Source organism: Tachyglossus aculeatus, chromosome 25 (assembly GCF_015852505.1).
Source record: "Tachyglossus aculeatus isolate mTacAcu1 chromosome 25, mTacAcu1.pri, whole genome shotgun sequence".
NCBI classification, from domain to species: domain Eukaryota; kingdom Metazoa; phylum Chordata; class Mammalia; order Monotremata; family Tachyglossidae; genus Tachyglossus; species Tachyglossus aculeatus.
The window spans coordinates 23,331,792-23,350,641 of NC_052090.1; the positions used below are offsets into that span (position 1 = coordinate 23,331,792).

Genomic DNA, 18,850 nt, shown 5'->3' on the forward strand with positions numbered 1-18,850 from the left:
AGTAAAATACATAAATAGAGTAATAAATACGTATAAACATATATACAGGTGCTGTGGGGAGGGGAAGGAGGTAAGGTGGGGGGGAGGGGGAGGAGGGGGAGAGGAAGGAGGGGGCTCAGTGTGGGAAGGCCTTCTGGAGGAGGTGAGCTCTCAGTAGGGCTTTGGAGGGAGGAAGAGAGCTAGCTTGGTGGATGTGCGGAGGGAGGGCATTTCTGGCCCGGGGGATGACGTGGGCCGGGGTTTGACAGCGGGACAGGCGAGAACGAGGCACAGTGAGGAGGTTAGCGGCAGAGGAGAGGTGGGTACGGGCTGGGCTGTAGAAGGAGAGAAGGGAGGTGAGGTAGGAGGGGGCGAGGTGATGGACAGCCTTGAAGCCGAGGTTGAGGAGTTTTTGCTTGATGCATAGGTTGACTGGTAGCCAAGGGAGATTTTTGAGGATGACAATGCTTCATCTTTCTTTGGCCCCCCTGGAGGGCTCTCTTGTCCATTAATAGGGACCAGAATGATGTTTCTCAGCATTTCAGTTAATGAACAGATCAGAACACAAAAGGAAGGGAAACACCGTGGCCTAGTAATAAGGGTATGGGCTGAGAGTCAGAGGACCTGGGTCCTGATCCCAGCTTTGTCACCTAACTTCTGAGTAACCTTGGGTAAGTCACTTAAATTCCATTTTTTAAAAAAAGTATTTAAGTGCTTGCTATGTACCAGGCATTGTACTAAGCACGGAGAGATACAGGCAAATCAGGTTAGACACGGTCCATGCCCCACAAAGGGCTTACAATCGCCATTTTACAGATGAGGTAACTGAGGCACAGAAAAGCGAATTGACTTGGCCAAGGTCACACAGCAGACAAATGGTGAAGCTGGGATTAGAACCCAGGTCCTGACTCCCACGTCTGTTTGCTCTGTCAACTAGGCCACACTGTTTCTCATTCCTGTTCCCTTATCTGTAAAATGGGGGTTCAATACCTGTTCTTCCTCCCACTTAGACTGTGGGCTCCATGTGGGACAGGAACTGTCGCCGACCTGATTATCTTGTCTCTTCTACAATGCTTGTCACATAGTAAGAGCTTAACAAATACTATCATTGTTATTATTAATAACAATAAGAGATTTCTGTTTACGTATTTAGACCCATCCTCAGTACTTATGCATGTATGCTTATTCCTGTGTACACTGTTATATATTTTGTCGTAAAAATTTGATATCAGCGTTCCCTCCACTCTCCCCACTTCGAGGGTTAAAAAATCCGTGAAGGTAAGGGAATGTGTCACTCTTTTTGTACTACCTAAGCACTTAGTACAGTGCCTTGCACCCAGAGGGTGTCCCAACAATGCTATTACTACTGCTTCTTAGGATCTGTGAATCAGAGGCCTCAGATTTCCATCCGAATTGGGAGGAACTTCCTGAGCAATGGCCTGTTTTAGTAATTTGGGAGTGGAAGCAAATAAGCTGGGCTTGGAAAGCTGCGATGAGGAAAACCAGACCATCTGTAAGTTTTTAAATACAGTGCCGTATTTAAAGAGTGGTTCAGGCACTGTTTCAGAAGGTGGGAGTGTTGGTTGCAGCCTGTCAAGGTGGGTTTTCCTTTTCCAGTAATAACGAGTTGCTTTTTTTTTTCCCACCAGGTGTGTCATGCATTGCGTAAAATAAAGGGACATAATAATAATAATTGTAGTGTTTAAGTTTTTACTTCATGCCAGGCACTGGTCTAAGTGCTGGGGTGGATAACATTCATTCATTTGATTGTATTAATTGAGCGCCTACTGTGTGAAAAGCACTGTACTATGCGCTTCGGAAAGATACAAGTTAAACAGGTCAGGCACAGTCCATGCCCCACATGGGGCTCAGTCTTAATCCCCATTTTACAGATGAGGTAACTGAGGCCCAGAGAAGCGAAGCAACTTGCCCAAGGTCACACAGCAGACAAGTGGCAGAGTTAGGATTAGAACCCACGTCCTTCTGACTCCCGGGCCTGTGATCTATCCACCAGTCCCTGCTGCTTCCGTAACATTCAAATCTCTACCCCAACTTGGAATAATTCCGGGATTGATAGTTCTTTTGACGTATTACAGTCCAAGCATCAAAATTCTTTATTGAAAGGTTTTCCTCTGCCCTTTTCAATTTGTACTTTCAAATCGTCTCATATGCATCTTGAGATGTGTGTTTGTGATTTACTTGAGTTTGACATTTAGTGGATAGACTGCCAGACTTCTAAGGAAAGATAAAATTATCTCAGCACTGCAGCTGCTGTATGATATTGCCTTTTTAAAAACAGACATCAGTTTACTTTTAGGGTGGGATATGAATTGAACCATAAAAGAGTGGGGTAAATGTTACTTATTCTATTTTCGAGTAGCTTTTGCATGCCAGTGTCATTACCATAACCTCAGATATAATCAAATTTTCCTTGAGTTATTTTAATTTTTAATCACCTGTGTCATTCCTAATGTTTTTCCCTGACCTCTGGATAAGCTTCATTGCTGTTCTTGGGAACTTTTTCCTCCTTACGTGCCATCTTTTGAAATAATTAGCAGATCTGCTTTTTTTTCATGACTTCATTCAGTCTTTTAAATCAATCAATCAATCAATCATATTTATTGAGCGCTTACTGTGTGCAGAGCACTGTACTAAGCGCTTGGGAAGTACAGGTTGGCAACATATAGAGACAGTCCCTACCCAACAGTGGGCTCAGAGTCTAAAAGGGACATTATTACCATCAAGCTTAAATTCCAAGAAGGGACATAATAATAACTATTACTATTATTATTGTGGTAATTAAGTGCCTACTGTGTGCTAGGCACTGTACTAAGCGCTTGGATGGATAGGAGGAAATTGAGTTGGACACAGTTCCTGTCCCAAATGGGGTTCACAGTCTTAATCCCCATTTTGCAGATGAGGTAACTGAGACAGAGAGCAGTTAAGTGACTTGACCATGGCCACACAGCAGACAAGTGGTGGAGCCAGGATTAGAACCCATGACCTTCTGACTCCCAGGTTTCCTGCTCTGTCCACTATTCCATGCTGCTTCCCCTGTGGATGAATGTATCCTAGGCTGTCTTTTCTGCATATTAGATATCTCTCCGTGAGAGACAAAGCAAAATGTATTCATTTCTTAACAAATCTGTGGCTTTCTACATCAACTCATTCTTTTGTACTAACTACAGAGGATAGTGAACCGGAGCCTATTTTCCTAAGAACTTGGATTTAAGTTAGGAACTTTTAGAAACTTTCATTCATTCATTCAATCGTATTTATTGAGCGCTTACTGTGTGCAGAGCACTGTACGCTTGGGAGGTACAAGTTGGCAACATATAGAGACGGTCCCTACCCAACAGTGGGCTCACAGTCTAGAAGGGAGAGACAGGGAACAAAACCAAACATAGTAACAAAATAAAATAAATAGAATAAATATGTACAAATAAATAAATAGAGTAATAAATGTGTACAAACATATACATAGAAACTCTTCAGACTCCCTTACAGATTTGTCACTCATAGTGAAGCATAGTTTAGTTGCTGGGAGGGTCATTGCTCAGGAACCAAAAGGGTCTCATATCATAGCTTTGAACCCACGTATGGATCCTATAGAGAAGTATAGAGAAGCAGCGTGGCTCAGTGGAAAGAGCATGGGCTTTGGAGTCAGAGGTCATGGGTTCAAATTCCGGCTCCACCACTTGTCAGCTGAATGACTTTGGGTAAAGTCACTTAACTTTTCTGTGCCTCAGTTACCTCATCTGTAAAATGGGGATTAAGACTGGAGAGCCCCCTGTGGGACAACCTGATCACCATGTAATCTCCCTAGTGCTTAGAACAGTGCTTTGCACATAGTAAGCGCTTAATAAATGCCATCATTATCATTATCCTGTTGCTTGTACAGGAATTTCTCTCCTACAAATTTCCACCCCTTATTCATTCATTCAATCGTATTTATTGAGCGCTTACTCACCATCATCATCAATCGTATTTATTGAGCGCTTACCGTGTGCAGAGCACTGTATTAAGCGCTTGGGAAGTACAAGTTGGTAACATATAGAGACAGTCCCTACCCAGCAGTGGGCTCACAGTCTAAAAGGGGGAGACAGAGAACGAAACCAAACATACTAACAAAATAAAATAAATAGAATAGATATGTACAAGTAAAATAAATAGAGTAATAAATATGTACAAACATATATACAGGTGCTGTGGGGAAGGGAAGGAGGTAAGAGGGGGAGAGGAAGGAAGGGGTGCTTACTGTGTGCAGAGCACTGTACTAAGCGCTTGGGAAGTCCAAGTTGGCAACATATAGAGACGGTCCCTATCAAACAGTGGGTTCACAGTCTAGAAGAGGGAGACAGACAACAAAACAAAACATATTAACAAAATAAATAGAATAAATATGTACAAGTAAAATAAATAGAGTAATAAATATTCATTCATTCAGTCATATTTATTGAGCGCCTACTGTGTGCAGAGCACTGTACTAAGAGCTTGGGAAGTACATGTTGGCAGCGTCCTTCTCCCTTTGTTCTCCTTCTGTGTTAGAGTAGTTCAGTGTTCTAGAATACTGAACTGGCACATCGCCCCATTTATTCAGTCCTGCCAAAACCCCGTATTTTGGCTAGATTGTCGTTAGAGATTAGACATTGTTTGGCTGACAAAGTAAGCCTATTTCTTCCTCCACCTTCTCGGTATTGTAGTCAAATGATTTTCGCTTCCACATGCAGTGTCGGGTGTGACACGTCCACACTTTTCCCATCGTGGGGTCATGCAAGACTTCAAATGGAAGGATTCAAACCCCACATTACATTAGAGAAGCAGTGTGGCTCAATGGAAAGGCACGGGCTTTGGCGTCCGAGGTCATGGGTTCAAATCCTAACTCCGCCACTTGTCAGCTGTGTGACTTTGGGCAAGTCACTTCAATCAATCAATCAATCAATCGTATTTATTGAGCGCTTACTATGTGCAGAGCACTGTACTAAGCGCTTGGGAAGTACAAATTGGCAACACATAGAGACAGTCCCTACCCAACAGTGGGCTCACAGTCTAAAAGATAGATGTTCCGGAGTTCCTTACTAACGGGCTGGCACTTCACTTCTCTGTGCCTCAGTTCCCTCATCTGTAAAATGGGGATTAAGACTGTGAGCCCCCTGTGGGACAACCTGATCACCTTGTAACCTCCCCAGCGCTTAGAACAGTGCTTTGCACATAGTAAGCGCTCAATAAATGCCATTATTATTATTATTAGATGCCAGGAGAACCTCTAGTGCGTTACACCTGACATTTCTTGCTGGTGTCTTGCAAAATATCTTGTGATGGATGTACCGCCAACAGTAATTGTGGAAAAACTGACTATTGCCATCTTCTGGCTGCGTGGAAAGCCACTGCCAGAATTTTGCATTTCTGTTTCCTTTAAGTAAAGTTAAATAATAATAATGATGATGGCATGTATTAAGCGCTTACTATGTGCAAAGCACTGTTCTAAGCGCCTGGGAGGTTACAAGGTGATCAGGTGGTCCCACGGGGGGCTCACAGTCTTCATCCCCATTTTACAGAGGAGGGAACTGAGGCCCAGAGAAGTGAAGTGACCTGCCCAAAGTCACACAGCTGACAAATGGCGGAGCCGGGATTTGAACCCATGACCTCTGACTCCAAAGCCCGGGCTCTTTTCCGCCGAGCCACGCTGCATGTGGACAAATCATCTCCCCAACAACTTTCTTTTTGCATGACTGCTTTAAAACAAAGTCCCAACAGAAAGAAAGCACTTTAATTTCAACTTCCAACTATAGAAACGCAAATCTCCAGGATAAGAAAATTTAATAATAATAATAATAATAATGTTGGCATTTGTTAAGCGCTTACTATGTGCAAAGCACTGTTCTAAGCGCTTGGGGGGATGCAAAGTGATCAGGTTGTCCCACGTGGGGCTCACAGTCTTAATCCCCATTTTACAGATGAGGTAACTGAGGCTCAGAGAAGTTAAGTGACTTGCCCAAGGTCACACAGCAGACACGTGGCGGAGCTGGGATTCGAACCCATGACCTCTGACTCCAAAGCCCGTGCTCTTTCCACTGAGCCACGCTGCTTCTCTAAGAAAATGAAGATTTTTGTTTATTTGGTTTTTTTTTTTTTGAAGGTGTCACTTATGCGGCTAATCCTAGCTTTCATCTCCTGGACTTACATTATCAGGAAATTTGAAGTACCCGTCATCCCAATTCCCAAATATATTGCTGGGCTTCAACTCAGAAGTTGACAGTCCTGATATTTTGAGGGAAGAAAAACATTGATTCTGCTTTTCTGGAATATTATATATGTTCCAAGTTTCCCTAGTTATTCTGGAGTATATTTATGAGGAATGACCGTGCCTAAAAGAACTGGGTTGAATGTAAAATTATATATATTATAGTTTGAGCGTCTGTGAGAGTCTCTGGCATTTTATCAAATTTTCAAAAAAATGAATTTTCCCCCACCCCAAATCACATAAAATAAATTGTGTAAGAAAATTAGGACAACCAAATAGAAAAACACACTAGGATGGAGCCAAAACACTAGGTTACTGTTTCCAATTTTGCTCTTATCAGTGTGTGATTTGGGTTTAATTCTGATTCGTTTTCATAATTCATTGGTCTAACGCATAAGGATATTTGGGGGATAAAATAACTACCTAACTTTTTCCAGCGTAAATTAAGGGCTTATTTTTTGCACACATTTGATTAAGCTCAGATCACACTAAATTGACTACACACATACATACTTTTATACATATATAAGTATATATATATACTATACTATATACTAAGTATATATGTACTATATATACTTAACTTCTGTGTGCCTCAGTTACCTCATCTGTAAAATGGGGATTAAGACTGTGAGCCCCATGTGGGACAACTTGATCACCCTGTATCCTCCTCAGCGTTTAGAACAGTTTTTTGCACATAGCGCTTAACAAATGCCATCATCATCACTGGGAAAAAAGACACGGCTGTGTATTAGATATGGTCCCTCACCCTCAGGGAGAGGGGACTGGCAACAGACACATAAGGAGAAATGAAACAAAACATGAAAACAGTATATATACTGTATATATACTATATAAAACATATATATATATATGAAAGTTCTGATTTTAGCCAGAAGAAATGACTGATTTAAGTGGAGTGAAACCATTTGGTACATTTCCATCATACATTTTATCATCCATCCAGGAAGAAATGTTGCAAACAGCAGGGAGCTAGATCACATTTTATCATTCTAGTCTGTACCTTAAACCAAAAAAACCCCAAAAAGCCCTCTACTTTTGAACTTGTCATTTCAATGTCAACTTTTCTTTAGCATGACAGCACTTTCTAAAAGACTGATAGTTCCAAGAAGTGTATTTCACCTACCATGTATCATATTAGTTATATTTTTTTACAGAATAGTAGTCCGGTGTTGTCAAGACTTACAGAACAAATGATGAGATGCTTTACTTTTAGAAGGAACCAGGCTTTTAAAAAAAAGGAAATTGGGATGAAACTCACATTATTGGTGTGGAGAAGCTCAATAAATTTGTTTTCATGGAGATGTACTGCCTAGGAAGACAGTCTCCACAACTTTCAGGGTCTTGCAAGTATCCGTTATTGTGCTTCAAGTGATTTCTGGGAGATTCTCCTGAAGCTAGGGTGGCCACTTTTATTGCTCTGGTCAGGTAGCATAGCTCCTGTGGATTGCTATTTGGCACAAATAGGGACTTATTTCCAAAGGGAAATAAGAGAAGTATTTGAAAAACAGCCATGTATGGCACATACCATTTGTTGTTTTTTCTTCCTTGGGGATTGCACCAAATATTTGTTGACTTGGTCAATTCAGGGGAGGAAACCAAACTTTTCCATCATCAGATCAGAAACTTTATATAAAAAAAGCTTGCAGCAGAAGCTACTTCATATTTTTACGTCACTTGTATATTTTTAAAATTAGAATACTCCATTCAGGAGTAAATCTGAGTCTGACTTGATTAACTCGTTCTAGCCCAATGCTTAGAACAGCATTTGACACATAGTATGCATTTAATAAGTACCATAAGAAAGCAATATAATTTTTTGAGCACCTACTCTATGAGGAGTAGGCTTGGAAGAATATAGTAAATGAAGAGAATGCAATCCCTGCCTACAAAGAACTTGAGTGCTAAGGGGTGGCTAGATTTGAGTTGTGGGTTAATTGGGGGTCTTTTAAAAAAGACTAGTAACTGTGTTTATTAAGCACTTAGAGTGTACAGAGAACTGTGAGAAGCAGCATGGCTCAGTGGAAAGAGCCCGGGCTTGTGAGTCAGAGGTCATGGGTTCAAATCCTGGCTCCGCCAATTGTCTGTTGTGTGACTTTGGGCAAGTCACTTAACTTCTGTGTGCCTCAATTACCTCATCTGTAAAATGGGGATTAAGACCGTGAGCCCCATGTGGGACATCCTGATCACCTGTATCCTCCTCAGTGCTTAGAACAGTTTTTTGCACATAGCGCTTAACAGATGCCATCATCATCATCATCACTGGGGAAAAAAGACACGGGTGTGTATTAGATATGGTCCCTCACCCTCAGGGAGAGGGGACTGGCAACAGACACATAAGGAGAAATGAAACAAAACATAAAAACAGTTTAAAGACATGGGCAGAATTAGAAAATCCAAACAAATATCATTAGGCTACTGGGGCTGGAGGAGCAGTTTTAGGCTCCTCACAGCACAGAGTTCACAGATGCAACTGCTTCCACGGTGACTTGTTCAGCCGCAGTCACCATGATCTTCCCAAGGTTTAATGTAAGTGGCATGCTTCATCTGCTTTTCTCTTTCTTAGCTAGGCATGTTGTCAGTTGGTCAAAAGGTATTTATTGAGGACTTACTCTGTGCAGAGCGCTGTACTAAACGCTCTGTTACACTATAACAGAGTCAGTTCCCTGAACACAATGAGCTCACAGTCTAGACGGGAGGCATACATGAATATAAAGAAATGACAGGTAGGTGCGTAAGTGCTGTAGGGCTGAGGGAGGTGAAAAAAGGGTGCGAATCTAAGTTCAAGGGTGAAGCTGGAGGGAGTGGGAGAAGAAGAAATTCATTCATTCAATCGTATTTATTGTGTGCTTACTGTGTGCAGAGCACTGTACTAAGGGCTTGGGAAGTACAAGTTGGCAACATATGGAGACAGTCCCTACCCAACAATGGGCTCATAGTCTAGAAGGGGAGACAGACAACAAAACGAAGCATGTGGACAGGTGTCAAGTCATCAGAATAAATAGAAGTAAAGCTAGATGCACATCATTAACAAAATAAATAGAATAGTAAATATGTACAAATAAAATAGAGTAATCTGTACAAACATACAGATCTGTACAAACAAACGGGTGCCGTGGGAAGGGGAAGGAGGTAGGGTCGGGGGGATGGGAAGGAGGAGAGGAAAAAGGGGGCTCAGTCTGGGACGGCCTCCTGGAGGAGGTGAGCTCTCAGTAGGGTTTTGGAGGGAGGAAGAGAGCTAGCTTGGCGTATGTGCGGAGGGAGGGCATTCCAGGCCAGGGGGAGGACGTGGGCCAGGGCAACGTACAGTGAGGAGGTTAGCGGCAGAGCATAGGGTGCGGGCTGGACTGTAGGAGGAGAGAAGGGAGGTGAGGTAGGAGGGGGCGAGGTGATGAAGAGCCTTGAAGCCAAGAGTGAGGAGTTTTTGCTGGATGCATAGGTTGACTGGTAGCCACTGGAGATTTTTGAGGAGGGGAGTAACATGCCCAGAGCGTTTCTGCACAAAGATGATCCGGGCAGCAGCGTGAAGGATAGACTGAAGTGGGGAGAGACAGGAGGATGGGAGATCAGAGAGGAGGCTGATGCAGTAATCCAGTCGGGATAGGATGAGAGATTGAACCAGCAAGGTAGCGGTTTGGATGGAGAGGAAAGGGTGGATCTTGGCGATGTTGCGGAGGTGAGACCGGCAGGTTTTGGTGACGGATTGGATGTGAGGGGTTGGGGAAACTCCAGCAGTTGCCCATCCACCTGCACATCAAACAAAAACTCCTCTCCGTTGGCTTTAAAGCAATCAATCACCTTGCCGCCTCCTACCTCACCTCACTTCTCTCCTACTACAGTTCAGCCCAAACACTTCACTCCTCTCATGCCAACCTACTCATTATGCCTTGAGCTTGTCTATCTTGCTGCTGATGCCCTCGCTCACATCCTGCTTCTGGTCTGGAATGCCCTCCCTTGTCCAATCCGACAGACAATTACTCTCCCCTACTTCAAAGCCTTATTGAGGGCACATCTCCTCCAAGAGGACTTCCCTGATTAAGCCCCCCCTTCCCTTTTCTCCCACTCCCTTCTGCATCGCAGTGACTTCTTCCCCGTGTTCATCCTCCAACCTAGCACCACACCATTTATGTACATATCTGTAATTTATATTAATGTGTGTCCCCCCCTTTTTGGACTGTGTTGTGGGCAGGGATGTGTCTGTTGGACTCTCCCAAGCGCTTAATGCAGTGCTCTGCACACTGTAAACATTCAATAAATACGATTGAGTGAATGGGAATGCCTCTTGAAGGAGATACGGGTGGGGGGCAAGGTCTCACATGATTGCTTCGGTCATCTGGTGGAGACATAGGTTTGGGGGCGTTGTGTAACATCTTAGATCCTCACAGCCCAGCTTGCACAGGGCGTGTAGGGAGCAGGAGACCCTGGAAGTCACGATGGGAGGGTGGCAGTTTCCCATGGATTGGCTCAGCTGTCTGATGGAGAGAGAGGAGCATCAATGAGCCCCTCTGAAAGTATTGGCTGATTTGGAAGCCCATAACTGATTTTTGGAGAAGGGTTAGAGAATAAAGGGAACTTAGAAATAGGCACTATCGTTGTGGGCAGGGATTGTCTCTCTTTATTGCTGTATTGTACTTTCCCAAGTGCTTAGTACAGTACTGTGCACACAGTAAGTGCCCAATAAGTATGATTGAATGAAAGGAAACATGGAAAGCGATGACAAAGACTAAAAGAAGGATTCAAATACAGGAAACGTGGGGTCCGTTTGGGTGGACAGTATTTCTCCATAGGGGCACTCGATCAGTCATATCTGAGTGCTTACTCTGTGCAGAGCACTGTATTCAGTGCTTGGGAGAGTACAGCATAATAATAAACAGACAAATTCCCTGCCCACGACGACTTACAGTTTAGAGGCCAGGTGTTCAAGGATGCGGGGGGGACAGGGACACTTTCCTAACCTCCAGCAGTGGCCAAGGGGGTGTCTGCTGAAGGGTGGGTTTCCTGAGGGTGGTGGGGCCCCTGTTTGCCCTTCGGCTCTGGGCACCCCCAAATGGGGCTATTTGGGGTCAGAATTTGCTAGAGGGGTCGAGGAGGAAGAAAGAGGAAGAAGGGAGAGGGGGAGCTGGATTTACATTGCAGAGCCATTTAGGTGAAAATAAGAAATAATTTTCCAACTGCAAAAGATCCTCGAATGCATCACCAAAAGAAATTGTCAAATCTTTGGTGTTAGATTTTTTTTTTAAGAAAAATGTGAGTCGAACTCATTTGAGATCATCTGAGTGCAGACCTGAGTAAAAGAGGGGATAAACTAAAGATCCTATGAAAATTGTCTTGCACTCCTATAAATCCCTGAAACATTTGAAAGGTCACCTTTTCACCAATGTATTAATCCTCCAAGAATAGAAAATTCAACTGAAGTAAAGCAGGTATTACTTGGGATGATGGGGATCACATTTAAGAAAATACAGCATGCCTGTGTGGCAAGTGAGAAAGGTAACTAATTTAATTTACATATTTTAAGGAAAATATCTACAGTCGACAAGATTTTTTTTTCATGATTTCATTTACATTAGGCTCAAAACTTTGTGGCATTCATATGTGCTTGAAAGCTTAATTTGTTTTTAGTGCATCAAAAAAATGAAAGGATGTGCTCCATTACTTCTGCTAAATGTATTATTGAAATGGAACACGTGCAGGTTTTGAAAATGACAATTTTGTGTCTTTTCCGTACTGACAAAATGTTTGAGACAGTTTCTTAAATTGTTTTTCAATTTCTTTTTGTTCTAGGCATTGCTATTTCAGATGAACTTGATAAGGTAAGGGAAATGGTGCTACTAATAATCAGAGACCATGTTCTTAATACCTTAGCAAATTATGATGGCTTCTAAGACCTTCTAATTATATTTTATCATTTCATTCCTTTTGACAAGATGTTTTCAAATATTTTTATTTGTCAAGTCAAATGTTTTGTGTAAAGATGTATTTCAGGAAATAGTCTCAGGTAAAATTCAGTGTCCTCAGGGACCTGTGAATTAAAATCCATTGTTTTTAGATTAGACAAGTCAGAAAGCAAGTAATGTGAACAGTAGTAGCATACCCAAACAACTGTCATAAATTTAGAAGAACCTTAGCCTAGGTTCCATAATCAAGAGGATGGGGGAAAAAAGGTTTAAAGGTACAGTACAAATAATGGTATTTTTGAAGTGTTTTCTATGTATGCAGCGTTTGTCTAGGCACTGAGGTAGATTCAGGTAATCAGGATTGGACACAATCCCTGTTTCCCTTGGGCCTGCTGTCCAAGTAGGAGGGAGACCAGAGATCCAATCCCCGTTGTATTGATGAGGAAACTGAGGCAAAGAGGAGCCCAGCAACTTGCCCACAGTCACACAACAGGCATTTGGCAGAGCTGGGATTAATACTCAGGTCCTCTGAGGCCACACTACTTCTTTAAAGAAAATATCACAAGGTAGCCCAGCAACCTAGAACTGGGAGACAGAATAAATCAATTAAAAGTATTTATTGAGCGCTTACTCCAGGCAGAGCACTGTACTAAGTGCTTGAGAGAATATACAATAACAGAGTTGGTAGGCAAGTTCTTGTCTACAGTGAGCTTACAGTCTACAGTGGGAGAAAGACATTAATATAAATGTTATGGATATGTACATAAGTGCTGTGGGGCTGAGAGATTAGAGGGATCAAAAGAGACCTGCTTGGGGAACAGCATTTAGAAAAGCAGAAATTTTGAGATCACAACACCGAGTCATAATGGAAACTGAGCCAGTGACTACAGGTAGCAAATACTACAGTACAGCAAGGTTATACTTTTACATAGCAGGTGATCACTGATCACCAGATTCCTGTCATAAATCTAGCCATGAATTGTCATCTTTTTCTATGGTACTCTCAGGCATAAGCCTGAGAGTCAGGCAGTCATGAGTTCTAATCCCGGCTCTGCCACTTGTCTGCTCGTGACTTTGGGCAAGTCACTTCACTTCTCTAGGCCTCAGTTCCCTCATCTGTAAAGTGGGGATTAAGACTGTGAGCCCTATGTGGGACACAGACTATGTCTAACCCAATTATCTTGTATCTACCCCAGCGCTTAGAACAATGCCTGGCACATAGTAAGTGCTTAACAAATATCATAATTATTATGTGCTTGTTCCAGTTAGGCTCCATGGGCAGGGCAGAGATGGTGTCTCTCAATTCTCTTGTAGTTTCTCAAATGCTTAACACAACTGCCTGCACCCAGTGAGTGCTCAATAAATACCACTGATGGGCTGATAAAAGGTGTAGCAGACCTGGGGCTCACTCTTCTCATCAGAGCCAACCCCCCCGCCCGCCCACTCAGATCCCACCCCTTGGGCAAGAGCCTCTAGGCTTTAAACCTTGTCCCCCATCCTGCTGTCCGTGCCATCACCCATTCAACTGAACCCATTTTGTAGGATGCAGCGGTAAGACTTTTGGTGGTTTTCAAAGGTTCCCTGTAGCTCCACTTACTCCTAACTTGTATAAGCAAGGTCCTCCTAGCAATTGTCTCATGAAGGTAGGGTTCTCATAGACAGGAATGGGTGTATGGGGTGGGGGCAAGAATAGTGGGGTTGGGCTGAAACTAATTTCTGCCCCAGCCCACGTTTGATGCCCAACCAGAAATCCACACAGTAGACAACGAAACGCCTTTATTTTCCAAGCGACCGTTCTTTTAAGCTCAGGACTGTAAAAAAGCCGAATGAGTATTGCTTTACTTTATGGTTTGCCAGTTGGGGCTTTTAAAAAAAATCAGCGTAATGCTTAGAAAATGCCAGCTGGGCAAGTGCTATAATAGTCCCTAGGCCTTTGTGAATCCCAAGTGAGCCTTGAATGTTGGACTAATTTCTCCGCTCACTTTGCAGTAATGGGAGTATCAGTAATAATTATGAGGTCGGTGTTTGGGTGAGGGAGAGGGAAAAGCACACTTTCTTGAGAGTAGAGAGTCTTCTCTTGCACCAAACTTTCATTCATTCAATCAGTCAGTTGTATTTATTGAGCGCTTTCTGTGTGCAAAACATTATAATAAGCCCTTTGGAGAGTAAATATAATAACAAATCATCAATCGTATTTATTGAGCACTTACTATGTGCAGAGCACTGTACTAAGTGCTTGGGAAGTACAAATTGGTAACATATAGAGACAGTGGGCTCACAGTCTAAAAGACTGTGAACAAATACACATATAGATCAAATCTTAATAAAAGGGTTCCTGTATGTGCTGCTAAAGTGTTGCCTTATTAACTTTTATTGAAATAAGGACACTGTAGAGACTGTAGACACTGTAAACAAATACACATTCCGGTCCACAGCGAGTTTATTGTCTAGCCTGGGAGGCAGACATTAATATAAATAAATGAATGACAGCTATCTATATATGTGCTGTGGGGATGGGAGGAAGGATGAATGAAAGAGCAAATAAGAGTGGTGCAGAAGGAAGTGGGAGAAGAGGAGAGGGTGGCTTAGCGAAGGCTTCTTGGAGGAGATGTGGCTTAAATAAGGCTTCAAACAGGCCAGAACTTCATCGACCTAATTTATTTTTGTTCTCTCAAGCTTTCAAACAGTCAGAAGAACAGAGAAAGCAGTGTGGCTTAGTGGAAAGAGCATGGGCTTGGGAGTTAGAGGTTGTGGGTTCTAATCCCAGCTCCGCCGCTTGCCAGCTTTGTGACTTTGGGCAAGTCAATTAACTTCTCTGGGCCTCAGTTACCTCATCTGTAAAATGGGGATTAAGACTGTTAGCCCCAAATAGGACAACCCGATGACCTTGTATCTACCCCAGCACTTAGAACAGTGCTTGGCACCTAGTAAACGCTTAACACATACCACCATAGTCATCATAATATGACTGTTAAATGAGGAGATAAAGATGACTGAACTGAGAGTACTGCAGCATCTGGTTAAGACTTTGGGCCCAACTTCCAAGAGCTTAAATAAGTTCAGATGAAGTGTTTCATTCGCAGCCTTGCCGAAACTCTTTTTTGTTTTGTTTTGTTTCATCGTCTTGATTTAATTTTAGAATGCTATTTCCAGACCCGGAGCCAAATGAATATAACCGACTGGTTATATTTACAGATTCCAGAGGATAATTAGGATTCATCATGATAGTCTCTAAGACCTTAATTAAATGCTTGTCAATCCCTGGACTAAAATACATCCTGTTCCCATCCAGGTGTCTTTAGATTGTAAGCCATAAATTGTTGCGGGCTAAAATCACAGGTAGATAAGGAGGGGATGCAGAGGGTTCAGAGTGAAGATTGGAGTCCCCAGGAGGAGTGTAGCATTAATGAATCACCTTCCTTGTGGAACTAATGGGAAGGTTCAATGAGTTGCATAACAGTCCCAGCTTCACTGCTTTCTCCATGACAACAAAGAAAGATTTTTGGCAGGGAACCTTGCCTCAGTTCAACAAAATACATCATATTGAACAAGATGCTCTGGTGCAACTTAGACTGCGGGGCGTTGAAATGGCTGTACTTTTCCCTACTTCCCTGCCTTGTTCTTTCCCTGACATATTTTGTTTGTTTAATCAGGATACCGACCCAGAAAGAATTCATTTGAGGCCATTTTGCATTCTGGAATGAACACTAAGCAGTCAACCCGTCTTCATTTCTCTACGGTGTCCTTATTTCAATAAAAGTTAATAAGGCAACACTTCAGCAGCAGATACAGGAACCCTTTTATTAAGATTTGATCTATATTCAGGAATTGGTAGTTTTCTGAATTTGGCACATCATCAATCATCATCATCATCAATTGTATTTATTGAGCGCTTAACTATGTGCAGAGCACTGTACTAAGCGCTTGGGAAGTACAAATTGGCAACACATAGAGACAGTCCCTACCCAACAGTGGGCTCACAGTCTAAAAGGGGGAGACAGAGAACAAAACCAAACATACCAACAAAATAAAATAAATAGGATAGATATGTACAAGTAAAATAAATAAATAAATAGAGTAATAAATATGTACCCTATTTACCTATGTACCCCATCTAGCCCTAATTTCAGTTTAGGCCCTTTTGGATTGTTTAGATGGTTAAGGATAAATATCACTATCCAGTTATTTCACGACCATAATTATATGTATGACTTAGAGTGAACATTGCTAGTCTTTGATTTCTGCAGCGTACTTGGAAATATGATGCTGTGAGAAAGAAGTGCAGGTTAATTATTACTAAATTCATAACAGCATTCTGTGCTTGGAATTTAGTTAAAAAACTTAAATGTATTACGTATATTTTGCCTCTGGCAAGTGTCATCAAATGTTATAAAAATCTTAGAAATGATATTGTAAATTATAGATTATTTTAGCAGTATTAACATGTATTTCTTCGAAATAGGTCCTGAGTTTCCAAAGAGCGCATTAAATAGTTATAATATTGAGTACGCATCAGTGTAAAAATTGGTCTTACATCATTTAACTAATAGGAGCAAAGTAAGAACTTCAATTCCATCTGTAATTTTGGGCATTTAGCTTCACCTTCATAGTTGTACACTTCTTATGGTCTCCAGAACCATAAATATATTGTAATTGGGCTGTCTTTCTCTTGCCCACCAGATTGTATCTGTAGAGAAGCAGCGTGGCTCAGTGGAAAGAGCACGGGCTTTGCAATCAGAGGTCATGGGTTCAAATTCCGGCTCCTCCACTTGTCAGTTGTGTGACTTTGGGCAAGTCACTTAACTTCTCTGGGCCTCAGTTACCTCATATGTAAAATGGGGATTAAGACTGTGAGCCCCCTCTGGAACAACCTGGTCACCTTGTAACCTCCCCAGCGCTTAGAACAGTGATTTGCACATAGTAAGCGCTTAATAAATGCCATCATTATTATTATTATTGTATGTTCCCTTAGGATAGGGATCGTCTCTACTAACTCTGTTTTACTCTCCCAAGGGTTTAGTACAATGCTCTACACCTGGTAGACACTCAGAAAATGCTGTCGACTATTTGTCGAATGCCGTTTGGCTGTTGGACAGATGCACGTCCCTTCGACTGCCACCATGAACTCATCATGGACTGAAATTACAGTGACCTTTTTAAGGAATTAGACCAGTGGATAGGAGACATTGAAATTAGCACAATGGCTATGAGAAGTATTTCAATTGTATGAGTCTGAGAAAGATCCACTGTGATTGTAATAAGCAGTACACTTCTTCTCTTTTATCCATGAATACGAATCAGTAATTCAGGATGACTTGTTCTTTCCCCCCACCTCAAGGACACAATGGCTTTTAACTCATCTCTTCTGAGACCCCGTGTGATTGGGGAATGGGTCGGCCGGGAGGAAAACGATGCCGATCCCCTGGCCGCTGAGATGTTGCAGCCCCCGATTCCCAGAAATAAAAATGAACAGTGGGAAAGTGAAGAGAGCAGCCCCAGTCCTGGAGGAAGGTGAGGTTTGGCTTCTCCAGTATGTAGAATGTTGTTCTGACTGAAAAAAAAATACAGTTAGGAAGCCATTTAAATTCTGGCATCGTTTACTAGGCATCCCAAAATAGCTGTGTTAATCTCCATTTGGCATGCAATTTCATTGCCTTTATTGTCATCCCTTTTTTTAAATTGTATTTTTAAGTGCCTACTATGTGCCAGGCACTATACTAAGTGCTAAGGGTGGATACAAGTTGACACAGTCCTTGCCTCACCCGGGGCTCATAGTCTTAATCCCCATTTTACAGATGAGGTAACTAAGGCACAGAAAAGTGAAGTGATTTGCCCAAGGTCACACAGCAAACAAGTGGCAGAGCCAGAATTAAAACCCAGCTCCTTTTGCTCCCAGGCCTGAGCTTTATCCACTAGGCCACACTGCTTCCCTGCTCTGTCGATCAGTCAGGAATGATCCTGACTGTATCCATGCAGAGGGACCAGGAGGTTCACGTAGAGAAGATGGAGCATCCTCATGAGGAACCATCCCTTCCTTGTGCTACCCAGTCTGTACAGCCCCCACGTCAGCACATTAGGACTGTGATGTAGCATAGATCCAACAGCTGTATATGAGTTGTGATACTTGCATCCATTCTGTACCCATAGTGTGTGTTTTTTTTAATTTTTATGCAACACGTAAAAGTGCTTGGGCTAGTGGCAGTGCATACGCATTAACAGATTTCACTCTAGGGATGACGATTCTTTCTAAAACATTTCCCTTCATCACCTCTCACAGATGTTAGCTCAGGAACCTGATGCTCTCCCGTTATTTCCCCCCTACTGTGGGGTGCATCAGGAGGCCGCAGTCCCCACACACCTTTGCTGCTTCTCCTCAAGTTTATACGGGGCTGGAGAATGACTCCTAGCCTCTCTGCAGCTGGAGGAGCACATGACCTGGGGCATCTGTACCTAGATAATGTTCATCATCATTATCATCATCATCAATCGTATTTATTGAGCGCTTACTATGTGCAGAGCACTGTACTAAGCGCTTGGGAAGTACAAATTGGCAACATATAGAGACAGTCCCTACCCAACAGTGGGCTCACAGTCTAAAAGGGGGAGACAGAGAACAAAACCAAACATACTAACAAAATAAAATAAATAGAATAGATATGTACAAATAAAATAAATAAATAAATAGAGTAAAAAATATGTACAAACATAT

The 18,850-nt window shown here is 42.4% G+C and overlaps 1 protein-coding gene across 2 annotated transcripts in view; it reads left to right on the forward strand.

Moving 5' to 3' along the window:
• Positions 1 to 18,850, forward strand: part of C25H8orf34 (chromosome 25 C8orf34 homolog) — a 242,202-nt gene that overhangs the window by 64,331 nt on the left and 159,021 nt on the right. For both annotated transcript variants that reach the window (XM_038766655.1, XM_038766656.1), the window contains 2 exons: positions 12,029 to 12,057; positions 17,480 to 17,652. In XM_038766655.1, the coding sequence (XP_038622583.1) occupies positions 12,029 to 12,057; positions 17,480 to 17,652 (202 nt within the window). The remainder of the gene's footprint in view (positions 1 to 12,028; positions 12,058 to 17,479; positions 17,653 to 18,850) is intronic.